The following is a 12,394-nucleotide window of genomic DNA, read 5'->3' as shown; positions in this document are numbered from 1 at the left end:
ATTTTACAAACTGCTCTTGAAAATTTGACAGATTATCAGGAGAAGTTGATCTGTTTTGAGAAACAGCCCAAACTTCAATACAGCTATTAGTTCTTTCGTGTTCCTGATACCCTTTCATTCAAAACTTGACTACGATTAGACACAGAGAATGTAATACTGGGCTATGGAGGCAGAAAAATCATTATTAATAAGAAAAAAGAAATAGACTTTGAAAAATTAACAGAATTTTATACATGTGTACACACTTTATTAAATTTGCATTCTAAGATATACACAAAGTCAGCATTTCACAAAATTTCCTATTATTCCAAAAGCAGTTTTCATGAAATACAGTGATTATATAAGTCAGTCAAGCAAAAAGAGCATCTATAGGATTTTCTTATCATATCATCTTTCAAATAGAAGCCTGAAATATGATATAATATTAGACTAGGAAGAATTTTAATTTATAACAACTATCGCTTTTCAAATATTAAACTTTATATAAAAATAAAGGGGTACTGTCAACCAAGCTCATCTGAAGGTTAGCATCTCTTTTATTTATTTCAAAACAATCCCTGCACAAACTTAACTTTCTAGTCAATTTAAACAATAAAGACAAAACTTGGTTTAAATAATAAAGTGAATCGTCTTGCCTCCTAGTTCCCATTGGAACAATTTCATTTTCTTGTCCCAATTCTCCCTCACTATAGAATTCCAAAAATAAATATTATCACATTCCAAAGGTTATTTCTTAAAAGTTCTAAATTAGAGCCCCAAAAATGATGGCCAAAAGTGTCCCTTTAAGGCAAAACGACAGTAGAGTGAGGGTGGATAAACATCCTGTAAGATAAAACCATCTCTTGGTATTATATAGGCAGAAACAGCTTAACATGGTTCTTTACAAACAGAATAAACACTGAATAACACTGAAGTAATGTTGCTTTGAAATGGCATACAAGGGAAGAATCTTCATAATATACACATTTATGTTAGGTTTGAAGGATTATGGACTTTGCACAGGTGAAAGCAATTATGAGAAAGCCATTAATGGCCAGTATGGTGGTTACTACAGTTTAAAATAAGCAACACATCTGATGCTGTAAGAAAACAACTTACTGCCAAGTGATGCTCTCTTACAATTCAAAGAGAACAGGTTTCCCTTCGAGCCATAGAGTATTACTAGTTTGTGAGTACCCGCAAAGTGCAACATCTTCCTTTAAGATTCAAGGATCTTTGCCTTCAAAAGATACAAACGCAGTAGTTTTCATTTCTTACATTCACTGAAAAATGGATTATGATCCTAGAAGGCAAATTTGCATATTAAATACAGATAATTCATCCACGATATTTGAACATTAAAAGAAATCTATCATGACAGACATTTTTTAGTTTTAAATAATAAATAACACGGCAATAGACTATACTCAGGTTTTTCAAATAGCTCCATTCAGAATTTCCCTCTTTTCATAATTAAATAAGTTTTGGTACCTCGGACTTACTATCACGTACATTGTTCACAGCTCAAGCAGCTTCTTAAAAGCAGAATGCACAACGACACTGACTTTTTCAGCTCCTAAAAGCTTCCTTGTAGATATTAGACTGCCCTTGCTATAAGGCAGCATGAACAAGAACTGGATTCTGATTCTGGTGGCTACACAATGACCAAAACACAGTCAGCAGCACCACTCACCACACAACAAATGAATCCAATGACAAAAAAAGTAATCAGAAAAAAGCGGCAATCGAGATAGTATGTGGCAATCAGACACATAAAGCTCCCTTTTCTACCCTACCTTATGATATATTTCTTTACAGCACAGCACTGTACCCCAAGGCACCTCAGGCCTCATAATACCACCCAAGACAAGCTGTCAAGCTCCATGTATGCTTTTCTACACAGTGGTTTGTGTGTAAATAACATTATTCATTCATTTGTAGATGCTCCACACATCTGGTCAACGCAGGAATTTCTTCTCCTTGATAACACCACCTAGAAACATTAACAATATTTTATATACTCCTTAAGGGAATAGCTTTAGGCAGAAAAATATCAATTGTGGTAGCTAAGTCATACATAAGAACCTATGGTGACTACTACAAGCATCCTTTAAAGTCCGTTTACATTCTCAGCACTAAAACCAATCCTCACACAGTCCAACAGCTAAGAAGCAACATGGGTAGTAATGAAAGCAACTACGTGTTTCTTCCGCTCTGTGAGAAATGGCAAGTAAGCAGCTCAAACAGAAAAGGGAAACAAAATAATATACTTTAAGCTGATGGAGAAAAATAAAAATTTAATACAATCAAAAGCAATTCACCTATTATTGTGAAAGAAAAAGATCTGAAACTATGTAGTCAACGGAGGACAAAAAAAATCTCTCAAGCAAGAGAATTTCTGATCAACTGTAGCTCTCATATCACTGCTGGGAAAAAGAACCATTATCAAAAATACATCAGTGCTTTCTTTAAACATATACTCTAAAATGGGTGCTCTTTGAGGCACTGAGAAAATATAGACTGTAAGCAATCAAAAATGAATATTTGAGATTTAGTCACTAGATCCAAAATGACATCAGCAAAGAGACATAAGTAAGGTCATTACACTAGTAAAATTGAACTTTAGAGAAGAGAGATGCCAAAAAAGAATGGCGTCAAAATGGTTTAAATTTGTAACACTTTAATCCTCACTATGGATCAAAGTTCTCTGCGTTCCTCACTGAACGTTTTATGTAAGAAACAGCAGTTAAAACACTGAATCAGAAATGGGTAAGTCACTTGGGTGAGAGATCATCCATCAAGATGAACGGAGGGCATGAATTGGAGCATGCTACTGGAGACTCTGCGGTTGTGCTGCCTTTAGCCAGTGAGTCTGAGGATAAGCCACTGCTGCTACTGCTGCTACTACTGCCATCCAAAATATCTGAACTGAGGACAAAGCAAAAAGAATTATAAGCAGATGCATCTATCAGGGTAAAGGTAAACATAACATGCAACAGCATAGTTTTAAAAACTCATGAATCAGTAAAGCATTTGTAAATAAAAAGCACAAAAGCAACAGCAATGAACTACATCATGTACTATATTCAGATACCCCCGCAAAAGGACAAAGTCACGGAAACCCAAAGTAAGACACTCAAGGTTCTGTATCATTTGAGTACTCTTCTGGAGGCACCAGATTGTCCAACACATAATAAGCGCTCCCATGGTTTTTGTGAGGGAGATCCCTTACCTTCAGCTCAAGAGATTTATATCCTTCTATTTATCTTCTTACCTTCCCATCAGCCTTAGAGTAAAAGGAATGGTTACTTGTTGAGGTACCTACTCTGGACTGTCTGAAGTATTCTATCAAGTACATTGCTTCATGGTTCCTGTAGCCCAGAACCAAGTCTTTCAACTGCCCCACAGTTTTATCACTTCCCCACTCCCAAGAGGCCTTCAAATGAAACACATTTTTTTTCATAATTTCCTCCATTATTTGCCTTTTAAAGTCTTCTCATTTTATGAATTTCTTACGCTGTTTCCTTTCCTCTCGCTTTAAAAACCCTAAGGTCTCCCCACCATCTCTAAAAGATGTCTTTGTTTGATCCCTTTCATTACTTCCAGTTAAGCTTCTAAAATAAATGCTCTATATCCACCGATCCAATACACTCACAGTCCATTCACCTCTTTAATCCTGACAACTGGCTTCTGCTCTTACCCTTCCACTAAAACTCCTGATCTGGGCCCCAAGAGCCTCTACAGCCCAGCTCAGGGCCTCATGGCTCACAATAACCATTCTGGCCTGCCTCATAACTCTGGCCTCATACTTCAGCATTTCCAATCAAGAGCCTTCACAATTTAGCACCAGGCTGCCTTTCTGGCTTTGATTCCCATCGAGCCAACATATAAGCTCTATGCTCTATATTTGGGCCAAATTCACTCTTTTCACTTATTTCAATATTACTGAGTTCCTGCCAAGTTCAGGAAGTATGCTAAAACAATGGTATATATAAGACAGACGTGGTCTCTGCCCTTATTGAATTTACAGGAGAGTGCAGGAGACAGACACTGAAATAATTATGCTAATAAATACAGAATTATAATCTGTGATCAAAGCAATAAAGGAAAGATACAAGGGGCTCTGAGAGTATGTAACATGGGCAATCTGATCTGATTTGGAGGAACAGGGAGGAATAAGGCTCTCCAAAACTGATATTTGAGCTGTCATCTGAAAGATGAGTAGGCATGAACTAGGTAAGCTTTGGGAGGAAGCAAGGGTAGTTCTAGAAGCCAAAAGCAGGCTAGTGTGGCTGTAGAACAGAGTAAGGAGAACACGATGAGAGACAAAGCTAGAGAGGTAGTCAGGCAGTTTTAGGATTTACATACACATACTTTTTATTTTTGAAAAGGAAACAAAGCACGGAATTGGAGAAGAAATCATGAATCAGGAAACATGGGTTCTAGTTTAAGTTTGATCACTAGCTCCTTTGCAAAAGCCCATCCTGATCTAATGTGCTCTAAGGCTAAATATTTTGAGTCTTTAATATTATCATTTTTATGAATTTCTAAGTAAATATATTTCTAGTGTTGAGCAACTTGTGGTACATTTGGAAGTTTCTGGGCCCTATACTACCCTCAATGAAATGTAATTTTTCCCCTGCTGCTCCTCTACTCTATTTTTCTTCAAAATGTCATTTCATTCTATTGCCTCTGGACTGTTTTTAGGTGGAGACAGAATACAAATAGGCTTCAGAAAAGTAAAAATAAAAATGGAAACAATATACTCCACAGTATTCCTGCTTTATGCTCACTGCTGTCAAATGCATCATTAATAATACCACTTTTAAGAAAGAAGTTTGGAAAATTTAGCTGGCTCTGATATTTTTTCAACCAAAAGGCAAATGGGTCTAAAATATGAATTATTCAAACTACTGAATGAGAGTTGCATAGATAATCTAAGATGTTGGAAAATCAAAAGACCTTTATATTTGCTTTGGAACATCTGTGATTTTTTTTTTCCTCCTGCAGCATTTTGCCTAGACTGATATTAAAATGAATTTCCTTTCCTAAAGTACATATTGACTGGGCAGCCAAAGTATATGCTCTATGCTACCTGGCAGGAAGAAACGGGCTTGGATTAAAATTTGGCCACCAAGCAGATAATCTGAATATAAATAAAAACTTTCTTATTCCCACAACCAGACTTATGGTGAGATCTGGGTTAAAAGATTCCATTTGTAATAAGATCTGCTTTCTTAGGTGACTTCTGTATTCATTCAAAAACATAGAACATAACTCATGCACAGAAATCTATCATCTAATACTGTTGATTATCTTGAGAGAAATAAGCTAATGGGAAGCTACCAAGAAAAAATATATAAATCTGAACATGTCATTTCATACTTAGTAAACCTTTAACCAGATATTCTCACTAAACTAAAATCTAGTTTCTGTGCTAATTAATCTGGCACTACTACTCATGTCATGGAAGCACAGATTACAGGTCACCAATTACCCACTGTTAGTACGTCTGCATAAAGCAAGACTTAGATGATATTTTAATCCATAGAGAGATTACTGAACAAAAGTGATTTTCAGTGCCTGCTATTAAATCTTCTAAAAGCAACAAAGTATAGTCTAATTTGAGTTTCTCTCTTTCCTAGCTTAAGCTCTAATGGAGGTGTTAATGAGCCTTAGACTAATGGCCAAAAGCCAGATAGTGGTAAGAAAGCAAAGAACCTAGACAATCCAAATTGGAAATAGAAATACATGAATCAAAAATAAACTAATTCATTCTAGCCACTGAATATATATTTTGAGGCAATATTTGAACCACACAACCAAAAATACTTATGACTGGTAAAGCAGTGTCCTCTGTCTAAAAAAAAACTAAAGGTGAAAGTGCAAGAGAATTAAAACATTCAAATGATAAAGTAACAACAAAACTAGGATGCCCAGTGTGACTAGTGCTCTCACCCCATCTTGGCTGAGCCACTTTGTGCCTTGTCCAGCCAATAAACTGGGTTTTCTCAGATTAATGGCAGGCGGGTAAATGCACTAGAAATTAGCCACAGCCCTATCAGGCCCAGCAGATTTTGGTATAAGGTAAGACTATGGAGCATCATCCCCTATGCCTTGATGTGGGTTAAACTGGTCCATAGGACATGTTCTCTAGCCTCTACTATTTTATCTTACGAAGTCCCAACATTATCTTCCCATATAACCTCTAAGTTTTAAAAACTACACGTTTAAATATGATCATTTCCGCAGTTACATTGGGGACTAGAGATTAAAAGTATCTGCAGATATCTAAGCTGCTCACATAAACATCTTCGAGATACACACACACACACACACACACACACACACACATATTATATATATGTATATATATATACATACATTTCTATTATTAATCATGATTAAATCTAATTTTTGTAAATGTCGCATATTCAGTATGAAATTTTCTTGCCATGACACATTTAACATTAAAAATAATATTAAAATCACTAAGATAAATCTAACAAAAAATGTTAAAACCATAAATGTTAAAACCATAAATTAGCAGTCAAGTTAACACTGATGCACCGGGCAAGAAAACTCATAGAAGACTTTTTCCTTTTCTATAGGAGAAATAGACTATTATTTAATCTTCAGTACATGACGAGCAGCCCTGAAAATTTCTTTATTTTCATGCCACAGATTCCCAAAAGAATGAGGAACAGAACAAGAGTTTTCAACATACTAAAACAATCAAAGCACCATGCAAAGGTGTACTTCCAAGCTGTGATAAAACTCTTGAAGTTCACAAGGACTAAATGCAGAATGACATAATTCCTGCCTCGTGGTGACAATGTTCCCCAAGTTTGGTTGGCAGAGATTTCAGAATTTTCATTTAGTAAAAAATATGATATAAAGAGTAGGCCTATTTCTTTGAGCAGCAGTTGGCACTCTGGACACAATTCCAAATGGGTCTATCCTCAGACTTCACATTTAATTTGAACTTCAAAGATGTCAGATTTTAAAGATTACTATCTAGTATATAAACTTTAAAGTGTTAAAGCCCATCTTTTCTTTGCAGGGTAGGGCAGGGAACAAACTATAGCAATTTAAATGTTGAGATAACATCTACTAATGATCTGATATTTTTTCTACTCCCCAAAAGGTATAAAAATGGTTTCCTTAGTTTTGTTATCAAGTAGATTGCTATCTTTGGTAACAAAAGCCAGAACACAGCTACTTCCTGTCTTAGTCCCCATTTCTAATAATATGGATGTCTGATCAATGAAAAAAGCATTAAAGAGATAGAAAAAAGTTTCTGCAAAAGTAAGATCAAACTATTACATGTCAGGAATAACTTCTATTTAAAACTTCTTAGTTGTAGCCATACATGTCAGCAATATTAGTATACGAGGTGTCCCAAAAATCTTAGTGCAACAGTAAGCTTTAATATCCTCAGAAGTCCAGATGCTACAAACCTACTAAAAATATAAATCAAATTTTTAATTACTTAAATATTTTTGACACTTAGTTTTGTGAGTAATAAATTTCCTTTTAACGTATTATTTGAGTCATACGTTGGCTTGTTACCACTCTCCAGTGTGAGGGAAAACTTTTTGTGTTTATGAATTAAAAGTACCTTCCATCACCAATGTTCCTAGGACTGTCATAGCCACAGGTCTTCAAAGAATGGGAATAGTGGCAACAGAAATAGAAACCTCACAACAGCCACCATTGTCGATAGCTTAGGTTGTGCTGTTCAGAGGAATAAACATCTGAACAAGGAGAGCAGACTCTTGGTAAATACCCTGCCTTCTCTTTCCTTATTTATTTGCACAAATCTATTTTATGGCATCCTGCTCAGTCAGCCTATAACAATATATTTTTTTAAATTACCTCACCCTGTGTGTATGTTTTTAGCTTGGCAAAATTCTTTCACGTCTTTTACTTAACTTGGTTACTTAGTTAGTAACTGGGTAAGCAAATCTATTTATAATGCTGCGTACCTATATTAAAACACACTTTACCATAAAAGCGATATGTAGTTTCCATTAAGTATAGAGTTTCATCCACTAGCCCTCCTGACAAGCTTTAGAAGTTTTCTCTTTGCAATCATCCACATACCTGGAAAGGCACTCTAAACCAAAATTAGCTCACTGAGCTACCAAGGACAGACAGAAATGAGAGAGAAGAAAGACTGTGGGGCTGAAAATAGCTAGAACAATCTAAAAAGCATCTGTTCCAAGGCTAGAACAGTAGTGATCAACAAGTCTAATAAACTAGAATAACCTGACTAGAAATATAGGTTATCTTCCATAAAACATGGAATATGTGACTTGAAAAAGAATCTAATCTTTACACCTTATAAGGATTAATATACACAATTCTTCCATTTAGAGGACACCATCCTTGTAAAGGATGGGCTCTTAAAAAAGACACTCAGCCATAAAACTCAGGGAACAGAAAGTTCTAAAAGGCAATACACAATCGTGTCTAGAACATGGGTGCTCAGTGAGTTGATCAGAATGTATTTAAAATTTTCAAATTATTACCTGCTATTAATCCTTCTCTTCTTTCCAATCAGTACCCAGTGCTCAACTTCAGGTACAGGAAAATAAGTTAACTTTAGCACAAAAACACTTAAGGGCCTTAAGTTAGACACCTAAACTAGAATGAGTAAGAGAATCAGGAAGTGTTACTATAAAAATGAAATCTTAGTTAGCATTGTGACGAAATACCCCAAAACTTTCAAAAATATTTTATAACAATAGATAATGCTATGTAGAAAAGGCCATGTTGAAGAGAATGCTGGCATCTGCTAAGACAAGAGATTAAGAAGTACAAAATAGTCACAGGGAGATAGAGTACAGCATAGGGAAGAGAGTCAATAATACTGTAATAATTATGTATGGTGCCCGGTGGGTACCAGACTAATTGAGAGGATCACTTCATAAATTTTATAAATGTCTAACCACTATGCTGTACACCTGAAACTAATATAAAATACTGAATGCCAATTTCAATTGAAATTTAATTGTAAAAAAAAAGGATAAAGTACAAAACGCAGGCAGAGCAGCTGTAATCAGTACACCGTTATCCAGAACAACCAAGAAACTCTTTTTCACACCACCCAGCTGTTTACACTCTCCCACACCATTATTAGCACCTACAAGAGAGGCTAACCTAACAGGAGCTAGGCATGAAGGTAAAGGTGCCAAAAATGATACACATTTCCAAGGAAGTACTCATGACTTTCAAATGATCTGCTTTTTCACATTACCTACAACTCCATGGAGATTTCCCTTCTTTGGAGCATGGATAAAAAGTTGAATATCTTTTAAATGAGCACAGTATGCTTTTGATGTAGTTCTTTTTAAATAGATCATACCCTAATATCCTTTTGATTTTATTTATTTATTTATTTTTACCATGAACTGAGATCAGATAATTGTGCAGCCTCTGGAGACAGCATATTGGTAGTGCCTTGGAAGAGCCTCTTGGGCTGGCTTTCAGTCTCCATTTCACCTAAAACAGAAAGAGATGATGCTACAGTAAAACAGTTTTACAGACTTAGTGCTAAAATGGGGTCATCTTTGTTTAACCAGAGCTCAGAATACTACTTTAAGCTATTACCCGAAAGGTATTTTTCAATATGCTTTAACGTAGAAGAATTATACTTCCACATAACCTCACCCAAAAAGTCAGCAATCCTAAAAAAAAAAAAAAGCCTTCTCATTTATTATATATAGCAGTTATGTTCTTTAATAGAAGAGTAGAACACTGAATGCATCAGGCAAAATAAATCAAGGCTAACCACAGTAGAAATAAAGTATTTCTGAACAGCTGAAACTCACAGTGAATAATAATTTATGCAGATGATTTAGTAAAGACAATTGATTTTATATATTTTAATATCAGAACATTTCCTGAGTTGAAGTCAAATGGTTAAAAAGTATTCAGCCTGTTGAAGACTGTATAAAATCAAAGGTTGCTTTAGGCTACAGAGTGAAAATGAAGATTAAAAATACAGTCATGAGCCACATAACGATAACACTTAGGTCAATGACGGGACACATATGTGAAGGTGGTTCTAAAGATTATAATGGAGCTGGAAAATTCCTATCACCTAGTGAGGTCACAGCACATTCCTCACATTTGTGGTGATGCTGGTGTCAACAAACCCATTGCACTGCCAGTCGTATAAAAGTATAGCACATACAATTATGAACAGTACATGATAATGACAATAAATGACTATGTTACTGGTTTATGTATTTAGTATACTTTTTATTATTATTTTAGAGTCTACTCTTTCGATTTATTTTAAAAACACATTTGCTGTAAAACAGCATGCTATATTACGCTGGCAGCAGCCTCATATGTCTCACAGTTTCCATGTCTCTTGATTGCATCATTTTCTCTTGTGCTTGATTTGCTTTCATGTTGTTTCATAGAGTAACATGCTGTACAGATTTGTAACCTAGGAGCAACAGGCTGTACCACATAGCCTAGGTGTGTAGTAGGCAGTACAATTCAGGTTTGTGTAAGTGTACTTTATGATGTTCGGACAATGGCAAAATTGCCTGACAATGAATTTCTCTGAACATACCTCTGTTGTTAAGGGACACGTGACTGTAAGTTTGAAAGCACATCCATAACTGAAAGCAATTATTAAACAAATCACCAAACTGGTACTGTACAGGCTACCTCAATCCTATAGATTTTCTCAGAACTGGTAATAGAAAAACTTTGTATTAAAGGAATAATGCTTAATATTGTTCGCCAGGAGTAAAGAGACAACCCTAAGTTAAACAGAAAAATCTCCTTTCCAAGTAAGCTATGATTTAAAACATGCACACACCTTGGTTTTGAAGCTCTTTATCTGAGCTATAAAATGGAATATTAAAGAAAACTTAAGTCGTGGTCCCAACTATACTCCAGTAGGTAATTAGTAACTGTGAACTTAAACATGTACAAAATTCGCAAGATGGAAAAAGATCAAGCAAAATCAAATAAAACATACATTTTTTCCATATTAGCAATTAATTCATATTATCTTTCTTCTTGAGCTATTATGAATATTACTAAAATTCAGGAAAGGTTATATTTTTATTTGCTTTTTCCATACTTTAATATGCAGCTTTTAAAAGCTGCTAGGGGGCTTTCAACAATACCTCTTTAGCAAAACACTTCAGCCCTTTTTAGCAAAGAATCCCTCCATCTGCTGGTATATTTTGGAATAGCTTTGAAACTAAACAACCATACTAATTCTACCAATTGCCTGTAACAAATTTAAAATTCATAGTAATGACGATAATAATAAGTTTTAATTTCCACGTGTTACTTTCACATAGTAGCTCTTGAGAAGGTTCTTAGGATTGTAAATAATTCCTTAAAGAGAATTGAAAAAAGACTAATGGTTTATAAAATAAAATTTATTCGCTAAATACAAATATTGTCACTGTATCAGGATCTATTTTCCAGAGCACACCATCTTTAATTTTAAGTTGTCCGAAATATAGCACTTTCTGAATCACTGGAAAATTTTCACCAAAGCCCACAAGTATCCATTTACCTAACATGAGGAAAGTTGATTTGTTTACTGGCCCTGAAGGTGATCTGTACAAAGAAACCACTTACTGAATTGCTTTTTTAAAATTATTGCTAAAACTCTTGTTTAAAATGACATCCAACCCTTGGAATCGTGTGGTCATATCCCCAGGAATAAGGACTAAAACTGTATTAAATTTGCCTTTTTAAAAATAGATTCTATCAGGTGTCTTCCATAAGCAGCTAAAACTAGAGTTGAGTGAGATCATTTTAGTTTAGTGCTTTGTGGTTCAAAATAAGGTAATCAAGAGCACTCCCATTATACCAAAAACCCTATAGACTTGAATATGAGGCAATTCTTTCTTCACCAAAGTGTAATTTGGTGGTGGCTTTTATTTGAGCATACAGCATGTTTATTGACCTATTTGCTATGACATAAGCATATATTTCTGCAACATACCAACTTGCAACTCTTTTATATTCAGATTACTGAGAGGCAAAATTTTTGGAATATATATTGATAATATGAATATATGAATAAGATTCAGTTATGAAGTATAAAAATATAGACGGTATCAAATAACTAATTTACAAAATTTAGTATCAGTAAAGCATGCATTGGGAAGAATAATCCACATCTCTTTAGGAAAAAGGATTCATGCCTTGAAGTAATTTCAAACAAATATTCTAATTTGTAATTCAAGTTCAGCTAGGTTTAATATCAAAAGTACGACACTTACCTTTTCTTTTAACAGGACCAAGAGCACTGGGCCTAATGCACTTGACTGGACTCTGACTCCTCCTGCTTCAAAGAATAAACAAATGGGATGATGTAATGCAACTTAAACATTACAGCCTGCCAAATAAGTCAATAAAATGAATA

At 34.9% G+C, this 12,394-nt stretch overlaps 1 protein-coding gene across 10 annotated transcripts in view; it reads right to left on the bottom strand.

Annotated features, from left to right (window-relative positions):
* Nucleotides 1-222: 222 nt before the first annotated feature.
* FAM122B (family with sequence similarity 122B) overlaps nucleotides 223-12,394 on the bottom strand; it is a 21,560-nt gene continuing 9,388 nt past the window's right edge. For 2 of the 10 annotated variants that reach the window (XM_025039650.1, XM_006921519.3), the window contains exons 8-10: nucleotides 12,252-12,313; nucleotides 9,390-9,486; nucleotides 223-1,972 (exon numbers count right to left, since the gene is read on the bottom strand). In XM_025039650.1, the coding sequence (XP_024895418.1) occupies nucleotides 1,903-1,972; nucleotides 9,390-9,486; nucleotides 12,252-12,313 (229 nt within the window). In that variant the 3' untranslated portion in view covers nucleotides 223-1,902. The other 8 variants (XM_015596836.2, XM_006921518.3, XM_015596834.2 and 5 more) reach the window with 5 other exon arrangements.

This window comes from Pteropus alecto, unplaced genomic scaffold (assembly GCF_000325575.1).
Source record: "Pteropus alecto unplaced genomic scaffold, ASM32557v1 scaffold19, whole genome shotgun sequence".
Taxonomy (NCBI): domain Eukaryota; kingdom Metazoa; phylum Chordata; class Mammalia; order Chiroptera; family Pteropodidae; genus Pteropus; species Pteropus alecto.
Note: the sequence above shows the minus strand (reverse complement) of the source record. Positions and strands in the feature narration are given on the sequence as shown.